General features: G+C 57.6%; 1 protein-coding gene across 8 annotated transcripts; it reads left to right on the top strand.

The window, feature by feature from the left end:
* Positions 1-51: 51 nt before the first annotated feature.
* On the top strand, positions 52-23,301 carry DNMT1 (DNA methyltransferase 1). Of its 8 annotated transcripts, NM_206952.1 has the most exon segments (35): positions 52-118; positions 120-145; positions 4,948-4,990; positions 7,087-7,194; positions 7,346-7,646; positions 8,091-8,163; positions 8,301-8,397; positions 8,987-9,027; positions 9,167-9,218; positions 9,423-9,506; positions 9,604-9,713; positions 9,849-9,967; positions 10,049-10,141; positions 10,975-11,126; positions 11,231-11,418; positions 11,869-12,058; positions 12,556-12,653; positions 12,727-12,874; positions 12,954-13,069; positions 13,567-13,768; positions 13,851-13,984; positions 14,577-14,750; positions 15,460-15,681; positions 16,294-16,486; positions 16,565-16,655; positions 17,005-17,139; positions 17,231-17,513; positions 17,620-17,761; positions 18,886-19,052; positions 19,600-19,777; positions 20,175-20,370; positions 21,115-21,278; positions 22,175-22,291; positions 22,363-22,462; positions 22,909-23,298. In NM_206952.1, coding segments are annotated over 35 exon segments (4,614 nt in total). In that variant the 5' UTR covers positions 52-88; the 3' UTR covers positions 22,956-23,298.
* Positions 23,302-23,413: the final 112 nt, after the last annotated feature.

The raw sequence follows: 23,413 nt of genomic DNA, 5'->3' as shown, positions 1-23,413 counted from the left end.
CCCCCCCCATCGCCCCTCCCCCCCCTCCCCCCCCCCCTCGTTCCGTCGCTCCGCGCTCCGTTCGCTCCGTTCCGGGCCGCCCCCCCCGATGCCCGCCCGCTCCGCGCCGCCCCCCCCCCGCGCTGCCCCCGGCGCTGCGCCGACGGTGAGTGCCGCCCCCCCCCCCCCCCCCAAAAAAACCCCCATAAACCCCCCCGGAACCCACGGAGGGGAACGGCGGACGGGGAACGGACGGGGGGGGGGGAGGGGGGAGCGCGGGAACTGCTGCGGCGCTGCGCTGCGTTGCACTGCATTGCATTGCACGGAGCTGCGCTGCGCTGCGCTGCTTTGCTTCGCTGCTTTGCTTTGCTTTGCTTCGCTTTGCATGGAGCTCCGTTGCTTTGCTTTGCACCGACACTCCGTTGAGTTGCATTGCACGGCATTGCACGGAGCTGTGCTGCTTTGCTTCGCTGCTTTGCTTTGCACTGTCGGAGCTCCATTGCTTTGCTTTGCACCGACACTCCGTTGCGTTGCATTGCACGGAGCTGCGCTGCTTTGCTTTGCATTGTACGGAGCTGCTTTGCTTTGCTGTGCTTTGCACTGACGGAACTCCATTGCTTTGCTTTGCACCGACACTCCGTTGCATTGCATTGCATGGAGCTGTGCTGCGTTGCTTTGCTTCGCTGCTTTGCTTTGCTTTGCTTTGCTTTGCTTTTCATTGCACGGAGCTGCTTTGCTTTGCTTTGCTTTGCATTGACGGAGCTCCATTGCTTTGCTTTGCACCGACACTCCATTGCATTGCATTGCATGGAGCTGCTTTGCTTTGCTTTGCTTTGCATTGCATGGAGCTCCATTGCTTTGCTTTGCACTGACACTCCATTGCATTGTATTGCACGGAGCTGCTTTGCTTTGCTTTCCTTTGCACTGACAGAGCTCCATTGCTTTGCTTTGCTTTGCTTTGCATTGCATGGAGCTCCATTGCTTTGCTTTGCACCGACACTCCATTGCATTGCATTGCGTGGAGCTGCGCTGCTTTGCTTTGCTTTGCTTTACTTTGCTTTGCTTTGCATGGAGCTCCATTGCTTTGCTTTGCGCTGACAGAGCTCCATTGCTTTGCATTGCATTGCATTGCACGGAGCTGCACTGCTTTGCTTTGCTTTGCATTGCTTTGCATTGCATGGAACTCCATTGCTTTGCTTTGCACCGACACTCCATTGCTTTGCTTCGCTTTGCATGGAGCTCTGCTGCTTTGCTTTGCTTTGCTTTGCACTGTACTGACACTCCTTTTCGTTGCATTGCATTGCATTGCATGGAGCTCCACTGCTTTGCTTTGCTTTGCTTTGCTTTGCATTGCATTGCATGGAGCTCCAGTGCTTTGCATTGCATTGCTTCGCATTGCGCTGACACTCCATTGCTTTGCATTGCGTGGCATTGCACGGCGCTCCACTGCTTTGCTTTGCTTTGCTTTGCATTGCAGTGGCACTCCATTGCATTGCATGGCGTTGCATTGCACGGACCTCCATTGGTTTGCATTGCATTGCATTGCAATGATCCTCTGTTGCATTGCACTGTGTTACATTACGTTGCATTGCACTGACACTCCATTGCATTGCACTGCATTGCACTGCATGGGCCTCCGTTGCTTTGCATTGTGTTGCATTGCGCTTCGTTACATTGCAGGGACACTCTGCTGTTTTGCATTGCGTTGCATTGCTTTGCACTGCACTGACACTCCATTGCATTGCATTGCACAGGGCTGCATTGCTTTGCTTTGCTTTGCATTGCACGGAGCTGCATTGCTTTGCTTTGCTTTGCTTTGCATTGCACTGACGCTCCGCTGCTTTGCACTGTGTTGCATTGCATTGCACGGAGCTCCATTGCATTGCATTGCTCTGCGTTGCAAAGACTTCCATTGCACTGCACTGCACGGACCGCCATTGCTTTGCTTTGCATTGCATTGCATTGCACGGAGCTGCGTTGCTTTGCTTTGCTTTGCATTGCATTGCATTGCACTGACGCTCCGTTGCTTTGCACTGTGTTGCGTTGCATTGCTTTGCGTTGCAAAGACTACCATTGCATTGCACTGCATGGACCGCCATTGCTTTGCATTGCATTGCATTGCACGGAGCTGCATTGCTTTGCATTGCATTGCATTGCATTGCATTGCATGGAGCTGCTTTGCTTTGCTTTGCTTTGCTTTGCTTTGCATTGCATTGCATTGCATTGCATGGAGCTGCTTTGCTTTGCTTTGCATTGCATTGCATTGCATTGCACGGAGAGCAGCACTGCACTTTGTTGCCCCCCCATAATGCATTTCATTGGGGTTTCTTTTTTGGGGGGGGCACAGAACCCCCCCAGTTTCCTTATAGGGCAATCGGGGGAACCCCCCCCGAATCCCCCCCCGATCCTTCAGGGAATGGGGTGTGGGGTTATGGGGGGGTTTAAGGCCTTTTCTATGGGGTGGGGGCCAACGTTGTACCCCCCAACCCCTCCCTCCATGCAAAGCGCCATTGGGGTGGGGGCAGAAAACCCCAAACATTCCGCCCCCCCCCCATAAAGTGCCTCCCCACCCCCACCCCATACAATATCCAATTGAGGGGGGGCCCAATAGCACAAACCCCAACCCCACACATCCCCCCCCCCCCCCAAATCCATCCCATTATCCCATCCCCCCCCAACCCCCCATTAAAGCCCTCAGCGGCCCTTTGTGGGGTGGGGGGGGGGGTTGGGATATGGGATGGGATGGGGGGGTCCCATATCATTGCCCCCCCAATCCATCCCATTATCCCCCCCCCATTAAAGCCCCCAGCAGCCCTTATGGGATGGGGGTGGTCCCATATTGTTGCCCCCCCCCCCAGTCCATCCCATTATCCCATCCCCCTTTCCCATTAAAGTCTCCAACAGCCCTTTATGGGGTAGGGGGGGGGGGGGTTGGGATATGGGATATGGGATGGGGGGGTCCCATAACATTGCCCCCCCAGTTCATCCCATTATCCCCCCCCATTAAAGCCCCCAGCAGCCCTTTTTGGGGTGGGGGGGGGGGGGTTGGGATATAGGATATGGGATATGGGATGGGGGGGTCCCATGTCATTGCCCCCCCCAGTTCATCCCATTATCCCCCCCCCTCAAAGCCTCCAACAGCCCTTTATGGGGTAGGGGGGGGGTTGGGATATGGGATATGGGATTGGGGGGGTCCCATATCATTGCCCCCCCCAGTTCATCCCATTATCCCCCCCCCTCAAAGCCTCCAACAGCCCTTTATGGGGTAGGGGGGGGGGGTTGGGATATGGGATATGGGATATGGGATGGGATATGGGGGGGTCCCACATCGTCGCCCCCCCCCCCCCCCCTTTTTTTTGCTCCATCTCTTCCGGGAGCGCCGCATCCGGCCCCGAATCCCATCTGCATGGCCGGCTGCCGGTGAGGGGCGGCCCTATATTTCCCCTTCCATACTACGGGGGAAGCGAGGAGGGGGGGCGCGGATATGGGGTCATTTATAGGGTGTGCGATGGGAGGACCCCCCCCCCCCCCCTCCGTAGGGGTTTGTTATGGGGTGAGGGGGGGGTTGGAGGGGGGTCCGGTGCTGCTTTTTGTGCGCTATGGGGACGGCGACACGTGGCTGAGCTGGGAACCCCCCCCGGCACGGCGCTATGGGGCCGATATGGGGCGGCGCTACGGGGTCACAGTGGGGGATTATGGGGGGGGGATCGGCTCCGGTATGGGGGGGGGGACGGCCCTATAGGGCTGTGAGAGTGGCTCGGGGGGGGGGGGGGATCCTATAGGGCTGCGGTGCCGGTTTGGGGGGGGGGTTACGGCCCGGAAGTGGTATGGGGTGGATCTATGGGGCTCTCACCCCCTTTTGGGGAGACCCTATGGGGCTACATCCGTGTGTTAGAGCTGCCTTATGGGGTTACAACCCCACAGTGGTTTCAGTGCAACCCCATAGGGCTACAGTCCCATTTTGGGGCAGCCCTATGGGGTTCTGACCCCATTTCGGAGCGACCCTATAGGGCTGAGGTCGCGGTTTGGGGGGGGTTATGGCCCGGAAGTGTTACGAGGTGGATCTATGGGGCACTGACCCCATTTTGGGGTGACCCTTTAGGGCTGTGTTGGTGTGTCGGAGCAGCCCTGTGGGTTCACGACCCCACAGTGGTTTCAGAGCAACCCTATAGGGCTACGGTCCCATTTTGGGGCAGCCCTATGGGGTTCTGACCCCATTTCGGAGCGACCCTGTAGGTTTACGTTCTTAGTTTAGTACAAAGTTATAGGATTACGACCCCATAGTGGTTTCTGTGCCACCCTGTGGGGTTACGGCTCCCTTTTAGGCTGTTCCTATAGGGCTGCGATCTCATTTTGCGGTCGCCCTATAGAGTTATGCGCTTATTTCAGTGCAAACCCATAACGTTGTGATCCTATGACTGTTTTTGTGCTACTTTATAGGGCTATGGCTCCATTTTGGGGCGACCCTGTAGGGTTTCATTTTTGTGTTGGAGCAGCCCCATAAGTTTACGACCCCATAGTGGCCTTAGCACGACCCTATAGGGCTACAGTCCGATTTTGGGGTGACCCTATAGGCCTGTATCTGTCTGTTGGAGTTGCTCTATGGGGTTATGACCCCATAGTGGTTTCAAGGTGGTCATATGTGGGTACATTTGTGCACTGGGGCAATCTATGGGGTTACGACCTTGTAATGGTTTCAGTGCGGCCCTATAGGGCTATGATCCTGTTTTGGGGTATTCCTATAGGGCTGCAGCCCTGGAGCTGTCTGGGGACGGCCCTATGGGGCGCTGACCCATTTTTGGGGCAACCCCATAGGGTTGGAACAGCCCTATAGTGCTATTACCCTACAGTGGCTTCAGTGCCACCCTATAGGGCTGCAGTGCTATTTCAGGGTGTCTCTATAGGGTGTCGACCCCACATCCATTTCCCCCACGTCCCCCCATAACCCCATTCCCTTTTATCCCACAGGCTGCGCGATTTGGAGCGGGATGAGGACAGTCTGAGCGAGAAGGTGGGTGCGGGGGGACCCCAAAGCCCTAAATAGTCCATCCCCCAAAACCCCACTGCGTCCGTCCCCCAAAAGCCATTGCGTCCACCCCAATACCCAACCCATCCATCCCATAACCCACCACATCCACCCCAATCCCAACCCATCCATTCCAACCCCCCCCCTTCCACCCCCCAAAACCCCACCCATCCACTCCTCATGACCTACCCCATCCATCCCAAATCCCACCCCATCCACCCCAAACCCCGAACCCAACATGTCCATCCCAAACACCTCCATCCCAATCCCACCCCGTCCACCCCAAACCCAACACCTCCATCCCAAACCCAACATATCCATCCCAAACACCTCCACCCCAAAAACACCTCATCCACCCCAAACCCAACCCTTCCACCCCATTCACCCCAAACCCAACATATCCATCCCAAACACCTCCATCCCAATCCCACCCCATCCACCCCAAACCCAACACCTCCATCTCAAACCCACCTCATCCACCCCAAACCCAACATATCCATCACAAACACCTCCATCCCAATCCCAACTCCTCCATCCCAAATCCAACATCTCCACCCCAAACCCAACACCCCATCCACCCCAATCCCACCCCATCCACCCCAAACCCAACACCTCTATCCCAATCCCACCCCATCCATCCCAATCCCACCCCATCCACCCCAAACCCAACACTTCCATCCCAAACCCAACATATCCATCCCAAACACCTCCATCCCAATCCCACCCCATCCACCCCAGCCCCAACTCCTCCATCCCAAACCCAACATCTCCACCCCAATCCCACCTCATCCACCCCAAACCCAACACCTCCACCCCAAACCCAACACCTCCACCCCAAACCCACCCCATCCACCCCAACCCCAACTCCTCCATCCCAAACCCAACTCCTCCATCCCAAACCCAACTCCTCCATCCCAAACCCAACTCCTCCATCCCAAACCCAACTCCTCCATCCCAAACCCAACACCTCCATCCCAAACCCAACACCTCCATCCCAATCCCACCCCATCCACCCCAAACCCAACTCCTCCATCCCAAACCCAACCCTTCCACCCCAAACCCAACCCTTCCACCCCAAACCCACCCCATCCACCCCAAACCCAACTCCTCCACCCCAAACCCAACTCCTCCACCCCAAACCCAACTCCTCCACCCCAAACCCAACTCCTCCATCCCAAACCCAACATATCCACCCCAATCCCACCCCATCCACCCCAACCCCAACTCCTCCATCCCAAACCCAACTCCTCCATCCCAAACCCAACACCTCCATCCCAATCCCACCCCATCCACCCCAAACCCAACTCCTCCATCCCAAACCCAACCCTTCCACCCCAAACCCAACCCTTCCACCCCAAACCCACCCCATCCACCCCAAACCCAACACCTCCACCCCAAACCCAACACCTCCACCCCAAACCCACCCCATCCACCCCAACCCCAACTCCTCCATCCCAAACCCAACTCCTCCATCCCAAACCCAACTCCTCCACCCCAAACCCAACCCTTCCACCCCAAACCCAACCCTTCCACCCCAAACCCACCCCATCCACCCCAACCCCAACTCCTCCATCCCAACCCCAACTCCTCCATCCCAAACCCAACTCCTCCATCCCAAACCCAACACCTCCATCCCAATCCCACCCCATCCACCCCAAACCCAACTCCTCCATCCCAAACCCAACCCTTCCACCCCAAACCCAACCCATCCACCCCAAACCCAACTCCTCCATCCCAAACCCAACCCTTCCACCCCAAACCCAACCCTTCCACCCCAAACCCAACCCTTCCACCCCAAACCCAACCCATCCACCCCAAACCCAACTCCTCCACCCCAAACCCAACTCCTCCACCCCAAACCCAACTCCTCCACCCCAAACCCAACTCCTCCATCCCAAACCCAACATATCCACCCCAATCCCACCCCATCCACCCCAACCCCAACTCCTCCATCCCAAACCCAACTCCTCCATCCCAAACCCAACATCTCCACCCCAAACCCAACACCCCATCCACCCCAATCCCACCCCGTTCACCCCAAACCCCCTCCCCACCCCCCAACCCCCTCTCCCACCCCCCAGGAGACCCTTCAGGAGAAGCTCCGCCTCACGCGCGGTTTCCTCCGTGCGGAGGTGCAGCGGCGGCTGAGCGCCCTCGATGCGGAGCTGCGCTGCCGGGAGCTGTCCGAGGTGGGCGCTGTTCTTAACCACCAACCCCCTCCCCCTCCCCCCCCCCCCCCCCCCCAGCCCGTTTTGCTCTCAAATCCGGCGTTTTTAGACCATTTGGGGGTTTCTTGTTTTTTTTTTTTCCTTTTTTTTTTTTTTCGCTCGGCTCCTTTAGGAGCGTTACCTGGCCAAGGTGAAAGCCCTCCTGCGCCGGGAGCTCGCGGCTGAGAATGGCGACGCGGCCAAGTTGTTCTCTCGTGCCTCCAATGGCTGCGCCGGGAACGGCGAGGAGGAGTGGGAGCGAGGGGGGCGGGGGGAGGACGGGGCCATGGAGGTGGAGGAAGCGGCCGCCTCTTCTTCCTCCTCCTCCTCTTCCTCCTCTTCTTCCTCCTCCTCCTCCTCCTCCTCCTCCTCGCTGCTCCCGGCGCCGCGGGCTCGCAAAGCGCGGCGGAGCCGATCCAATGGAGAGAGCAAAAGTAACGGCTCCGCTTCATCCACCTCCCCCCTTCCCCTGAGTGAGGGGTGGGTGGGTTGGCTTTGGGGCGGATGGGGTGGGTTCGGGGTGGAGAGAGTGGGTTTGGGGTGGATGAGGTGGGTTTTCGGGCGGAGATGTTGGGTTTGGGGTGGAGATGTTGGGTTTGGGGTGGATGGAGTGGATTTGGGGTGGATGAGGTGGTTTTTCGGGTGGAGATGTTGGGTTTGGGGTGGAGGTGTTGGGTTTGGGGTGGATGGAGTGGGTTTTGGGTGGATGGGGTGGGTTTGGGGTGGATGGTGTGGGTTTGGGGTGGAGATGTTGGGTTTGAGATGGATGGGGTGTGTATTGGGGTGGATGGGGTGGGTTTGGGGGTCTCTGGGGGTGGGGAGGGATCTTTGGGGTTGGGTTCTGTGGTGCTCATGCGGAGCTTTGCTGTCCCCAATAGAATCTCCTGCCAGTTCCCGCGTCACCCGCAGCTCCGGCCGGCAGCCCACCATCCTGAGCGTGTTTTCCAAAGGGTCGGTATCCCCTTCCTCTTCCCACCCCCCCCAACTTATGGGGTTCCAGGGAAGGAGGGTGGGGATTGCAGTAAGAGATCTTTGCCCCCCAATGTGGAACACTGTCGGTTGATGGCGCGCGTTGGCCGACCCGATAGGTCCACCAAAAGGAAATCAGAGGAGGTGAACGGTGCTGTGAAGCCGGAGGTGAGCGCTGAGAAGGATGAGGAGGAGGAGGAAGAGCTGGAGGAGAAGGTGCGCGGTGGTGGTTCCGCTGGGGGATGTGGTGGGGTCAGGTCTTGGGTGGTCTCGGTTGGGTCAGGTCTCGGTTGGGTGTCGGTTGGGTCTCATTTGGGTCTTGGTTGGGTTGTGGTTGGGTTTCAGTTGGATCTCAGGTCTCAGTTGGGTCTTGGTTGAGTCTTGGTTGGGTCTCAGTTGGGTCTTGGTTGGGCTGTTGTTGGGTTTCAGTTGGATGTTGGGTCACGGTTGGGTCTCGGTTGGGTCAGGTGATATTTGGCTTGGGTTGGGTTTTGGGTCAGGTCTCTGGTTTTGGTAAGATCGGGTTTTTGGGGGGTTCAGTGGGGTTTTGGTTTGGTTGGGTCTTGGGTTCAATTTTGGTTAGGCTGGATCTTGGTTGGGTCTCCATTGGGTCTCGGTTGGCTTACATCGTGGTTGGGTTGGGTTTTGGTTGGGTTGGGTCTTGCCTGGGTTGAGTTTTGGTTGGGTTTTGGTTGGGTTGAGTCTCGGTTGGGTTCAGTGAGGTCCCGGTTGGGTTTGGGTTCGGTTGTATTTTTGGGATGACATCAATGCGTTTCATCAGCCAACCAATGGCTTTTCCCACAAGGAGCAAGATGAGAAGAGGATTAAAATCGAAACCAAAGAAGGGTGAGGAGCGGAGCGTTGTTTTCCTAATGGTCCTTTTGGATCCCATTTGGATCCCATTGGGGGGAAGATGTGGGGTTCACCCTGCTCGGTGCTCACCCCGGTTGTGGGGCTCACGGCGCCGCTCTTTTCTTCCCCGCAGATCTGAGATAAAGGACGAAATAACTCAGGTTAAAACCTCAACGCCAGCCAAAGTGAGTCGGCGTTTGGGTCGCGCCTCCGATTTCGGGAGATCTTTGTCACCCTTTGGGCTCTCCCAGAAAGAGGGTGAAGCCCTTTCCGCCCCACAGAGCTGCCCCAGAGCAGAACCGGACCCAAAGACGCTTCGGAAATGGGAATCCCAACGCGGTTGGACGTTGGGGGAGGGAGGAGCTCACGGCGCATCGCGTGTCTTACAGACCACCCCTCCCAAATGCGTCGACTGCCGGCAGTACCTCGACGACCCCGACCTCAAATTCTTCCAAGGGGACCCCGACGATGCGGTAATGGGTCCCTCCTTTGGGCGATACCGTAGGGGGCGCCTCCAAGGGTTGATGGTGGATTTGGGTCCTTAAAGCTGCTCTCCCCTCTGGGTCTCAGCTGGAGGAGCCCGAAATGCTGACAGATGAGCGCCTGTCCATCTTCGACGCCAACGAGGACGGCTTTGAGAGCTATGAGGACCTCCCGCAGCACAAAGTCACCTCGTTCAGGTGAGCAGCCGAACCCAACGGGGGGGGGTAAAAAACCCTCCCCCCCCAAAAAAGCACAAAACCAGACTACGAAAACCCACCGGAAGGGGAAAAATGCACCCAAAAAACTCCCGAGTCTGAATCCGTCCCCATCAGCGTCTACGACAAACGTGGCCATCTGTGCCCCTTCGACACCGGGCTGATCGAGAGGAACATCGAGCTGTATTTCAGCGGTGCCGTGAAGCCCATCTATGATGACAACCCGTGTTTGGATGGTGAGGTCTCCTCCATCCCTGGGATTGGATTGGCCCCACGCGGCCCCGGGGGCTGAGATGGGGCGGATTCTCCTCCCGCAGGTGGGGTGAGGGCCAAAAAGTTGGGGCCCATCAACGCCTGGTGGATCACGGGGTTCGACGGAGGGGAGAAAGCGCTCATCGGTTTCACCACAGGTGGGTGAGCGGTGGGTCGGGGGCGTTGCTGCTTGGCCTGAGCCCCTCCGTGGGTGGGGTGGAGCCCGGGGGTCTCAAAGGTCCTGTCCAGTCCAATGCCATTTGGTGGTCCTGTGATCTTTAAGGACCTTTCCAACCCAACCTGACCCTGTTCTGTAGTTCTGTGATCTTCAAGGGCTTCTCCAACCCAACCCAACCCTATTCTGTGGTTCTCTGATCTTTAAGGACCCTTCCAACCCAATCCAAACCCATTCTGTGGTTCTGAGATCTTTAAGGATCCCTCCAACCCAACCCCGTTCCATGGTTCGGTGACCTTCAAGGTCCCTTTCAACCCAATCCGACCCCATTTTCTGCGTCTTTGATCTTTAAGGACCCTTCGACCCGAACCCAAAACTATCCAACCCCATTCCATGGTTCTGTGATCTTCAAGGACCCTTCCAACCCAACTATTCCTTGTTTCCATGACCTTTAAGGATCCTTCCAGCCTAAACCAACCCAACCATCCTGTGGTTGTACGTCCTTCAAGGACCCTTCCAACCCAACCCAAACTTTCCAAGGTTCTACAACCTTCGAGGACCCTTCCAACCCAACTCAACCCAACTTTTCTGTGCTTCTATGACCTTCAAGGACCTTTCCAACCCAACTCAACCCAACCCTTCTGTACTTCTATAACTTTCAAGGACCCTCCTAACTTAACCCAGCCCCATCGCACGCTTCTACAACCTTTAGGACCGTCCCAACCCACCCCCAACCCCCCGATTCAACCCCTTCAGCCCCCCTACACCCACCCACCCCACCCCGCGACCCCCGTGACCATTCCTTCCCCCCTGCAGCCTTCGCCGATTACATCCTGATGGAGCCCAGCGAGGAGTACGCGCCCATCTTCGCCCTGATGCAGGAGAAGATCTACATGAGCAAAATCGTCGTCGAGTTCCTGCAGAACAACCGCGACGTCAGCTACGAGGACCTCCTCAACAAGATCGAGGCGAGCGACCCGGCGCCGGGGGGGTCCGATCCCCCTCCTCCTCATTCACCGCCCCACCCCCCTCACCTAACGTGCCCAACTCCCCCCCCCCCACCTCCTCGCAGACCACCGTCCCTCCCGTGGGGCTGAACTTCAACCGCTTCACAGAGGATTCGCTCCTGCGGCACGCGCAGTTCGTGGTGGAGCAGGTGGAGAGCTATGACGAAGCCGGCGACAGCGACGAGCCCCCCGTCCTCATCACCCCCTGCATGAGGGACCTCATCAAGTTGGCCGGGGTCACCCTGGGGAAGAGGTGAGACCCCCTGTCCCGGGGGGAATACTGAGGTGGGTTGGTTGGGATCCTCTTGGGGTGATCGTTTGGCTCCAGAACTACCAGGAAATCACATTAGCTGGGAAGGAGAATCCATCCTGGGACAAGACGTGGGGTTGGGGTCTCGTTTTGGGGTCATCCCTTGTGGGGTGTTGTGTAGATACCCTCGTAGCATGGGTGGCACTGGGAAATTCGGGCAGAAATCCCCCAAAACTCCAGGGAAAACCCATTGCCCAAGAAGGAAGATCCGTTTTGGAGCAATGCATTGGGTTGGGCTCCCACAGCTTGGCTCCTTGTCCCACTGCACCACCATTTCGGGCTCATATCTTCTGCCCACCACCCGGTTGTGGCCCCCACTTGTCCCCACTGCCCCCCCCGCCCCCGGTGGTGGGGCACGGAGTCAGAGCGCTGACCCTCTCCCCATCCCCGCAGGCGTGCCGTGCGGCGCCAGGCCATCCGTCACCCCACCAGGATCGACAAGGACAAAGGCCCCACCAAGGCCACCACCACCAAGCTGGTGTACCTCATCTTCGACACCTTCTTCTCGGAGCAGATCGAGAAGGACGAGAGGGAGGATGACAAGGAGAACGCCATGAAGCGCCGGCGCTGCGGCGTCTGCGAGGTACGGTGGCGTGGGGGTGTGGAATAGGTTGGATGGGTCCTTAAAGGTCAAAGAGCCATGGGGTGGGTTAGGTTGGAAGGCACCTTAGAGTCATGGGGCTATAGAACGGGTTGGAAGGGTCCTTAAAGGTCAAAGAACTGTGGGATGGGTTGGGTTGCGTAGGGTTGAGTTGGGTTGGAAGGGACCTTAGAGGTCATGGGACTATAGAATACATGGGAAGGGTCCTTAAAGGCCAAAGAACCATGGGATGGGTTGGGTTGGAAGGGTCCTTGAAGATCATAGAAGTGCAACATGTTCGGGTTGGGTCAGAAGGGTCCTTGAAGATCATAGAGCCTTGGGATGGGGTTGGGTTGGGTTGGAAGGGTCCTTGAAGATCATAGAGACGTGGGATGGGGTGGGGTGGGGTTGGAAGGGTCCTTGAAGATCATAGAAGCAGAAAATGTTTGGATTGGGTTGGAAAGGTCCTTGAAGCTCACATTTTCCCCCCCCCCCCATAGGTCTGCCAGCAGCCCGAGTGCGGGAAGTGCAAGGCTTGCCAGAACATGGTGAAGTTTGGGGGCAGCGGCCGCAGCAAGCAGGCGTGTCTGCAGAGGAGGTCGGTCCCCTCGGGTGGGGGGGACCCCCCCCAAAAAGGGGCCGCGGTGCCATTGCATCCTCCGGCCCCCCAGGTGCCCCAATTTGGCAGTGCGGGAGGCGGACGAGGATGAGGAGGTGGATGACAACATCCCTGAGATGCCCTCCCCCAAGAAGATGCTGCAGGGGAGGAAGAAGAAGCAGAACAAGAGCCGCATCTCCTGGGTGGGAGAACCCATCAAGGTGAGGGCGGGTGGGTGAGGGGGGTGGCGGTCCGGCGTTGTTTTATGGGGGGGTTTTACACCATCCCCGCTGTCCCCAGAGCGATGGGAAGAAGGATTTCTACCAGAGGGTCTGCATTGACTCCGAGACCCTGGAGGTGGGAGACTGCGTCTCCGTCAGCCCCGACGATCCCACCAAACCCCTCTACCTCGCCAGGTGGGTCCATCCTCATGGGGGGGCTGCGCCTGGCAATTAGGGGCCACTGATTGCAATTAGAGTGGTAGACCCCAACCCATCCCCTCTGTGTTCTCTGAACCACGTCTCGAAATGGAGTCAGCGGGGGTGTTGGATTTGGGGTTGGGGTTGAGGTTGGATTTATGGGTTGAATTTGCCTTTGGGTTGGGGTTGGTTTTGGGGTTGGATTGGGTGTTGGGGTTGGATTGGGGCTTGGAGTTGGGTTGGGGGTTTGGGTTGGGGATGGATTTGGGGGTTGAGGTTGGGGTTGGATTTATGGGTTGGATTTGGGGTTGGATTTGGGATTGGATCTCGGGATCACAGAATCCTTACCATTGGAAAGGACCTTTGAAGATCACCCCGTCCATCCCTACCCAATTCCATCCACCCCATCCCCAAACCCATCTCCCCATTTCTCCCATGGGCAGCGCCTCCCCTCCTCCCCCACCGCCCCATAACCGCGGCCCCTCTTCCCGTAGGGTGACGGCCATGTGGGAGGACAGCAGCGGGCAGATGTTCCATGCCCATTGGTTCTGCCCTGGTTCCGACACCGTCCTGGGGGCCACCTCGGACCCTCTGGAGCTCTTCTTGGTGGACGAATGCGAGGACATGCAGCTGTCCTACATCCACGGCAAAGTCAACGTCATCTACAAACCCCCATCGGAAAACTGGGCCATGGAGGTGGGGCAGAACCCCGCGGCCCCACGGGTTGGGGGGGCGGCAGTGGTGGAGACCACCCCACGGGACGGCTGTGTCCCAGCAGGGCGGGTTGGACATGGAGATCAAGATGGTGGAGGACGACGGGAGGACGTACTTCTATCAGATGTGGTACGACCAGGAGTACGCCCGCTTCGAGACGCCCCCCAGAGCTCAGCCCACGGAGGACAACAAATACAAGTGGGCACGGGGAGGGGTCCTTCCCCCCCAAACCATCCCTTCCTTTCTCTTTTCCTCACAATTTCTTTCTCTTTTTCTCTGTAAGCCATCCGTTCCTCTCCCCATCCCCATCAACCATCCCTTCCTTTCTCCTCTCCCCACAACGCATCCATTTCTTTCTCCATTTCCCACGGATCTCTTTCCATATAAACCATCCGTTTCTGCTTTACCCCCAAACCATCCATTCCTTTGCCTCTTCCCCCCAAAATCGTCCATTTTTTTCTCCTTTCCTCACAAACCCTTTCTCCTTTCCCTCCAAACCATCCATTCCACTCTTCTTTCCCCCCAAACCATCATTTTCCTTCTCCTTTCCTCACAAACCCTTCATCCTTCCCTTATAAACCATCCATTACTTTCTCCTGTCCCCCCAAGCCATCAATTTCCTTTCTCCTTCCACTATAAACCATCCATTCCTTCTTCTTTTCCCCCCAAATCCTTTTTCCTTTCCCCCCAACCCATCCATTCCTTCTCCTTTTCCCCCAACCCACCCATCCCTTTCTCCTTTCCCAATACCCATCCATTCCTCTCTCCTCTCCCCGTCCTTTTCCGGAAGGTTCTGCCTGAGCTGCGCGCGTCTGGATGAGGTGAGGCACAAAGAGATCCCCAAAGTGGCCGAACCTCTGGATGAGGGCGATGGGAAGATGTTCTATGCCATGGCCACCAAGAACGGGGTGCAGTACCGCGTCGGCGACAGCGTCTACCTCCTGCCCGAGGCCTTCTCCTTCAGGTTGGTGCCCTTATTCTGGGGTGAGGACGCGTTGCGTTGAGTTATTTGGGGGGATTGATGCTCTACTCTGAGTTATTTTGGGGGACTGATGCTTTGTGTTGAGTTATTTGGGGGAATGATGCTGTGTATTGAGTTATTTTTGGGGAAAACTGCTCTAAATTGAGTTATTATGGGGGAGCAGTGCTCTAAGTTGAGATATTTTGGGGGATTGATGCTCTGTGTTGAGTTATTTGGGGGAAAAGACACTCTGTGAAGCGTTATTTTGGGGGAACAGTGGTCTAAATTGAGTTATTTTGGGGGGAGGATGGTTTATGTAGAGGTATTTTGGTGGAATGATGCTCTGTTGAATGATTTTGGGGTGAGGATGCTTTGTGTTGAGTAAATGGGGGTAAAAGTACTCCATGTTGAGTTCTTTTGGGGAAACAGTGCTTTAAATTGAGTTATCTGGGGGTAAAAGTGCTCCATGTTGAGTTATTTTGGGGAAAGGTCACTCTAAGTTGAATTATTTGGGCGCAAAGATGCTCTATGTTGAGTTTATTTGGGGTAAAAACACTCCGTGTTGAGTTCTTTTGGGGGAAGGGCGCTCTCTTGAGTTACTTTGGGGGCAGCAGTGCTCTGTGTCACGTTGTTTGGGGGTCAGTGGGCTCTATGAGGCATTACCTTGGGGGAAAATGGGTACCCCAAGCTTTTTCCCTCCCCTGCCCCCCAGCATGAAGCCTGCCAGCCCGGCCAAGCGCCCCAAAAAGGAGGCGGTGGATGAAGATCTGTACCCTGAGCACTACAGGAAGTATTCGGAGTACATCAAGGGCAGCAACCTGGACGCCCCCGACCCCTATCGTGTGGGGCGCATCAAGGAGATCTTCTGCCACATCCGCACCAACGGCAAACCCAACGAGGCCGACATCAAACTGCGCATCTGGAAGTTCTACCGGTGAGCGGCGTCGGGTTGGAAGGGTCCTGGAAGGTCAGAGAACCGTAGGAGGGTTGTTATGGAAGGGCCCTTGAAGGTCATAGAAGCATGGGATGGGATGGGATGGGTTGGAAGGATCCTTAAAGGTCCTTGAACCATAGGAAGGTGAGGTTGGAAGGGTCCTTGAAGGTCATAGAAACATGGGAAGGTTAGGTTGGAAGGGTCCTTGAAGGTCATAGAAGCGTGGTATAGGTCGGGTTGGGTTGAAAGGAAGCTTGAAGGTCCTTGAACCATAGAAAGGTTGGGTTGGGTTGGAAGGGTCCTTGAAGATCAAAGAATGGGTTGGGTTGGAAGGGTCCTTGAAGATCAAAAAGTTGTGGAATGGTTGGGTTTGGTTGGAAGGGTCCTTGAAGGTCAAAGAATGGGTTGGGTTGGAAGGGTCCTTGAAGATCAAAGAACTGTATAATAGTTGGGTTGGGTTGAAAGGGTCCTTGAAGGTGAAACAATCCTGGGTTGGGTTGGAAAGGGCCTTAACGCTAACTTTGAAGAAGCGGTGCTGAGCAGCAGAGGTCGGGCAGCTCTTGTGGTCAGGGCCCACCCCGAGCACCTCCCGTAACCGGGAGCCCTTTGCAGCCCCGAAAACACGCACAAATCCATGAAGGCCACCTACCACGCTGACATCAACCTCCTCTACTGGAGCGACGAGGAGACGACGGTGGACTTCTGCGCCGTGCAGGGCCGCTGCACCGTGGTGTACGGCGAGGATCTGACCGAGAGCATCCAGGATTACTCAGCAGGAGGGCTGGACAGGTTCTATTTCCTGGAGGTGAGGGCTGCGTGAAGGGCTCTGCTTCTGTTTGGGTGCTGGAAGAGCTCTTTGGGTTCTGATCGCTTCTCTCTGCAGGCGTACAACGCGAAAACGAAGAGCTTCGAGGATCCGCCCAACCACGCGCGGAGCTCCGGGAATAAAGGGAAGGGGAAGGGCAAGGGGAAAGGTGAGGGTTGACCTGCAAGGACCTTTCTGACCCAACCCTTCCCTGGTTGACCTGTAAGGACCTTTCCAACCCAGTCCTTCCCTGGTTGACCTGTAAGGACCTTTCTGACCCAACCCTTCCCTGGTTGACCTGTAAGGACCTTTCCAACCCAACCCTTCCCTGGTTGACCTGTAAGGACCCTCCCCCCTAACCACCCCCCAGCTCTATGGCCTGGACACCCCCATGGCTGTGCCGCGCTGTGGGGAAGAACCATTAGCAGCATTGGGTTAACAATGGAGGAGGGAGAAGGAAGGATTCCCCCCATGGGAGAGGAGGGGTCGACTTCACCCCTGGGGGTCTCCATCCGCAGGGAAAGGCAAAGGGAAATCATCGACCACCTGCGAGCAGAGTGAGCCCGAACCCACCGAGCTGAAGCTGCCCAAGCTGCGCACCCTGGACGTGTTCTCCGGCTGTGGGGGGCTCTCCGAGGGCTTCCACCAAGCGGGTGAGGGGCGGCATTCAGTGCTCCCCCTCCCTCCCTATATCCAGCCCCACATCCAGCCCCACATCATCACCCACCCCCCATCCATTTCCAGGCGTATCGGAGACGCTGTGGGCCATCGAGATGTGGGAGCCGGCGGCTCAGGCGTTCCGCCTCAACAACCCCGGCACCACGGTGTTCACGGAGGACTGCAACGTTCTGCTCAAGCTGGTGATGTCCGGAGAGAAAACCAATTCCCTGGGGCAGAAACTGCCTCAGAAGGGGGACGTGGAGATGCTCTGCGGGGGACCCCCGTGCCAGGGCTTCAGCGGCATGAACCGCTTCAACTCCCGCACCTACTCCAAGTTCAAGAACTCCCTGGTGGTCTCCTTCCTCAGGTAGAGGGATGGGGGTCTTCTTGAGGGGGGTTTTGGCCCTGAAATTCCAGTGCTGCCTTCATAAATGTTTGTGTTTCCCCCCCCAAACCCTCCCAACCCGGGGCAGTTACTGCGATTATTACCGCCCGCGCTTCTTCCTGCTGGAGAACGTCAGGAATTTCGTCTCCTTCAAACGTTCCATGGTGCTGAAGCTGACGCTGCGCTGCCTGGTCCGCATGGGCTACCAGTGCACCTTCGGGGTCCTGCAGGTGGGTTTGGGGTCCCGCAGGTGGGTTTGGGGCAGGAGGAGCCATGCCGTGGTGGCCAACGGGGCCAATGGTGGCCAACCGGGTTGAGCGTGAGCCAAAGGAGTGCTCTCGTGGCCACAAAGGCCATTGGTGTTGTTGACCAACAGCTGACCAGCGCTTGGCCAATGGTTGACTGTGAGCCATCAGAGTGCCCTGGTGGCCAAGAAGGCCATTGGTGGCCAACAGAGTTGACCGTGAGCCAACAGAGGGTCCTCGTGGCCACAAAGGCCATCGGTGTGTCCTGGTTGACCAGCGGTTGACCAAGGGTTGACCAACGGTTGACTTATGTGTCAACGGAGTGCCCTGGTGGCCAACAGGGCCACTGGTGGCCATCTGGGTTGACTGTGAGCCAAAAGAGCGCCCTCATGGTCTGGAGGGCCACTGATGGCCAACTGGGTTGATGGGGAGGCAACAGAGTGTCCTCCTGGCCATGAAGGCCATCAGCGTGTCCTGATTGACCAACAGTTGACCAACGGTTGATCAATGGTTGACCAATGGTTAACTGTGTGTCAACAGAGTACCCTGGTGGCCAACAGGGACGCTGGTGGCCATCTGGGTTGAGCGTGAGCCAAAAGAGTGCCCTCATGGCCACGAAGGCCATTGGTGTCATGGTTGGCCAACAGTTGACCATTGGTTGACCAACAGTTGACCATTGGTTGACCATTGGCTGACCATGAGATGACCGTGAGATGACAGTGGTGTCCTCGTGTGGCCAAGAGTGCCAATGGTGGCCAACTGGGTTAAGCGTGAGCCCTGCTGGCCACAAAGGCCATCTGTGTTGTGACTGGCCAGCAGTTGACCAACCGTTGCTCACTGATTGCCCATTGGTTGCCCATCAGTTGCCCATTGGTTGCCCATCGGTTGCCCACTGTTTGCCCATTGGTTGCCCACTGTTTGCCCATTGGTTGCCCACTGTTTGTCCACCGATTGCCCATTGGTTGCCCATTGGTTGCCCACCGTTTGCCCACCGTTTGCCCATTGGTTGCCCACCGTTTGCCCATTGGTTGCCCACCGTTTGCCCATCGGTTGCCCACCGTTTGCCCATTGGTTGCCCATTGATTTCCCATTGGTTGTCTCCCGTGCAGGCGGGGCAGTACGGTGTGGCGCAGACGCGGCGCAGAGCCATCGTTCTGGCGGCGGCTCCCGGTGAGAAGCTGCCGATGTTCCCGGAGCCGCTGCACGTCTTCGCGCCCCGCGCGTGTCAGCTCAGCGTGGTGGTGGACGACAAGAAGTTTGTCAGCAACATCACCCGGTGAGCGGCGCTGCCGGCCCTGCAGGGGGGGCTCAGGGGGTCGGCGGCCACTCACAGCCCCTCCTCCGTCCCATCCCCACCCCACCCCACCCCATCCCAACCTCAATCCTATCCCATCCCCTCCCACCCCAATCCCATCCATCCCATCCCACCCCATCCCATTTTATCCCATTTCCATCCCAACCCCATCCCAATCCCATCCCGTTCCATCCTATCTTATCCCAATCCCGTTCTATCCCAATCCCACGCCAATCCCATCCCCAATCCCCACCCCATCCCACCCCACCCCATCCTAGTCCCATTCCATCCCAGTCCTACCGCAATCCCAACCCAATCCCATCCCAATCCCATTCCATTCCATCCCAACCCCACTCCCATCGCAGTCCCACCCCACCCCCAATCCCAAACCCATCCCAACCTCAATCCCATCCCACACTCACCCCAATCCCACCCCATTCTCAACCCCACCCCAGTCCCAACCCCAACCCCAACCCCCCCCAACCCCACCCCAACCCCCCCCTATTCTCACCCCCCCCCCTCCCCACAGCACCTATTCGGGGCCGTTCCGTACCATCACGGTTCGGGACACGATGTCCGACCTCCCCGAGATCCGCAACGGCGCCTCAGCCCTGGAGATCTCCTACAACGGGGAGCCGCAGTCGTGGTTCCAGAGGCAGATCCGTGGGTCGCAGTACCAACCCATCCTCAGGGACCACATCTGTAAGGTACTGCGGGAGCCGCCGGGACCCCCCGACCCATAGATGGGAGTGGGGATGTGGGGATGGGACCCATGGATGGGAATGGGGGTGTGGGGATGGGACCCATAGATGGGAATGGGGATGGGATCCCAGACCCATACGTGGGAATGGGGTTGTGGGGATGGGACCCCCAGACCCCCAGATGGGAAAGGGAACGCCACATTGCGACCCCCAGACCCCTGGATAGGAGTGAGGGATGCCATATTGGAACCCATGTGTGGGAATGGCGTTCTGGGGATGAGACCCATAGATGGGAACGGGGACACCGTGTTGGGACCCCCACCGCCCCATTTGGGCCCGTGCCCGCGATGTCCCGCCACGCGTGTGTGTGTTCCGTGGGGTGATGTGGGGCTCGGCGTGGCAGGACATGAGCGCTTTGGTGGCGGCGCGGATGCGGCACATCCCGTTGGCTCCGGGCTCGGATTGGCGCGACCTCCCCAACATCGAGGTGAGGCTGTCGGACGGGACGAGCACCCGCAAGCTGCGCTACACCCACCACGAGAAGAAGAACGGCCGCAGCTCCTCTGGCGCTCTGCGCGGCGTCTGCTCCTGTGCCGAGGGTGGGTGACCCCAAAAAAGGGGCTTCGGGGGGGCGGGGCTGGGAGTCCCATGCAACCCCAAGGCCGTCCCGTGGTTCTGTGGTCTTCCAGGACCTTTCCAACCCAACCCAAACCCATTACGGGGTTCAGCGGTCTTTGAAGACCTTTCCAACCCAACCCAAACCCATTCTGGAGTTCAGTGGTCTTTAAAAACCTTTCCAACCCAACCCAAACCCATATTGGGGTTCTGTGGTCTTTAAGAACCCTTCCAACCCATTCCAACCCCATTCCAACCCCATTCTGTGGTTACATAATCTTTAAGGACCTTTCCAACCCAACCCAAACCTACTGTGGGGTTCTGTGATCTTCCAGGACCCATCCAAACCAACCCAACCCAACCCCAACCCCCACTCCCAACCCCAAACATAACCCCATAACCCAAACCCCAACCCCCACCCCAACCCAATCTCAGTTCCAACCCTACCCCAAACCCAACCCCAACTCCATCCCCCAAACCCAAACCCAATCCCAACCCCGAACCCAACCCCACCCCAAACCCAACCCGAACTCCAACCCAACTCTGCCCCACCTCCCACCCGAACCCCAAACCCATTCCCGGACCCACCCCAACCCCAAACCCCAACCCAACCCCCACCCAATCCCCAAACCCAACCCCAACTCCGCCCCCCACCCCACACAACCCTGCCCGCTGCCCCCAATCCCCCCCCACGGTGATTTATTCCCTTTTACCCCCCCGCCCCCCAGGCAAGCCGTGTGACCCCGCAGACCGGCAGTTCAACACGCTCATCCCGTGGTGTCTGCCCCACACCGGGAACCGCCACAACCACTGGGCCGGGCTGTACGGCCGCCTCGAGTGGGACGGCTTCTTCAGCACCACGGTCACCAACCCTGAGCCCATGGGCAAGCAGGTGGGCCCTGACCTCTGACCTTTGACCCCTGACCTGTGCCCCCCCTGACCCCTAACCCTGACACCCTGACCTTGACCCTAACCCTGACCCTAAACCTGACTGCGACTCTAAGCCAACCCTGAGCCCATGGGCAAGCAGGTCATCCCTGACCTTTGACCCCTGACCCCTGGCCCTTACCCTGACCCCTGACACCCTGACCCTAAACTTGACCATGACTCTAAGCCAACCCCGAGCCCATGGGCAAGCGGGGGGGGCTGACCTTTGAGCTTTGACCCCTGACCTAACCTGAGCCTAAAGCAACCCCACGGGCAAGCAGGTGGGCCGTGACCCCTGAGCTTTGACCTCTGAGCTTTGACCCCTGACCTTGACCCTAAACCTGACCCTGAAACCGATCCTGACCCTAACCCAACCCCAGACCCACAGCCAAGCAGGTGAATATCAGCCCTGACCTTTGATCCTAACCCTGACCCCCGACCCAAAGCTGACCCCTGACCCTAAACCTGACCCCTGACCCCTGGCCCTGTTCCTAACACTGACCCTTCTTTGGGGCCTTCCTCTCCCCATTCATTCGGGGTTTTTTCCTCTCCCCATTTTTGGGGGATTTTTTCCTTTTCCCATTTCTCCCTTTGTTTTTTCCTTTCCCGTTTCTTCCTTTGGGATTCTCTCCTCCCCCCATTCCTTTGGGGTTTCCTTCCTCTCCCCATATCTGTCGGGTTTCCTTCCTGTCCCCATTCATTTGGGGTTTTTTCCTCTCCCCATTTTTGGGGGATTTTTTCCTTTTCCCTTTCCTTTCTTTGTTTTTTCCCTCCCGGATTTCTTTTGTGGGGTTTCTTTCCTCCCCCCATTTCTTCGGGATCTTTTTCCTCTCCCCACATCTTTGGGGTTCCCCCCCATAGGGCCGCGTCCTTCACCCCGAGCAGCACCGCGTCGTGAGCGTCCGGGAGTGCGCGCGCTCGCAGGGCTTCCCCGACACCTATCGCCTCTTTGGGAACATCCTGGATAAACACCGACAGGTTTGGACCCCCACCCCAAAACCCCCCTATAGGCGCCCCACAGCCGCTATAGGGCCGCTGTGTGCCCGCAGGTGGGGAACGCGGTGCCGCCGCCCCTCGCCAAAGCCATCGGGTTGGAGATCCGAGCCTGCGTGGGAGCCAGGATGAGGGAGGAGAGCGGAGCGGCCGTCGGTACGGGGGAGGCCCATGGGGTTGGGGTTGGATCCCATTGGGGTTGGGGTTGAGGTGGAGCCCATTGGAAGTGGGGTTGGATCCCATTGGAGGTGGGGTTGGGATGGATCCCATGGGGTTCGGGTGGATCTCGTGGGGTTGGGATGGATCTCATAGGGTTGGATAGATCCCGTTGGGGTTGGGGTGGAGCCCATTGGGATTGGGGTTGGATCCCATTGGGGTTGGGTTTGCGGTTGGGATTGATCCAGTTGAGGTTGGGATGGATCCCATTGGGGCTGGGGCTGGGGTTGGGATGAATCCTGTTGGAGGTGGGGTTGGGGTTGGGGTTGGGATAGATCCCATGGGGTTGCGATGGATCCCATAGGGGTTGGGGCTGAGATGTGTGGTGACCCCATCACCCCCCGCTCCCCATCGCCGTGGGCTGACTCTGCCCCCCTCCCCCGCAGCCCCCCCCGCCCCAGAGAAGATGGAGATGACGGCCGCGGCCGACTGAGGCGCAGCCATGGCCGCCCCACAGACACATGCACTGATTTACTTCACACCCCCCTCTCAGCCCCCCCCAAACCCCCCCTTTTTATTTTTTTTTTCAATTTCTTTCCTTTCTTTTGTTTTTTTGTTGGGTTTTTTTTTGTTTGTTTGTTTGGTTATTTTTTTACATAATCCTCCACCGCTCTCTGTGATGGTTCCCCTCCCCCTCCCAGTGCAACCCCCCCACCCTGTTTTTATGCCGCATCGTATTGAAAAGAATCGGCCGCTTTGTACAAGTGGGAATTGATACTTTATGTAGTTTTTATATGTTGTAATATTTCTTCAAATAAATCTCTCCTATAAATTATAAACCCGCCCCCCCCGCAGCACCTTCAGGCTTCTCCGCGAGCGCTAGGCCTCAGCTCTGAGGGCGTTGCTTAGCAACCACCCTTCAGGCTCCTCACTTCCGGTTGGATGCCGGAA

Source organism: Gallus gallus, chromosome 30 (genome assembly GCF_016699485.2).
Source record: "Gallus gallus isolate bGalGal1 chromosome 30, bGalGal1.mat.broiler.GRCg7b, whole genome shotgun sequence".
Taxonomy (NCBI): Eukaryota; Metazoa; Chordata; class Aves; order Galliformes; family Phasianidae; genus Gallus; species Gallus gallus.
This window is presented reverse-complemented; position numbering and strand designations above follow the sequence as displayed.

What these genes read in the sequence shown, in the direction of transcription:
- DNMT1 (XM_046904745.1), top strand. An exon ending in AAACCTCAACGCCAGCCAAA is followed by an intron (nt 9,219 to 9,314) that starts GTGAGTCGGCGT and finishes TCCGCCCCACAG; the next exon opens with AGCTGCCCCAGAGCAGAACC. An exon ending in AAGGGGACCCCGACGATGCG is followed by an intron (nt 9,507 to 9,603) that starts GTAATGGGTCCC and finishes TCTGGGTCTCAG; the next exon opens with CTGGAGGAGCCCGAAATGCT.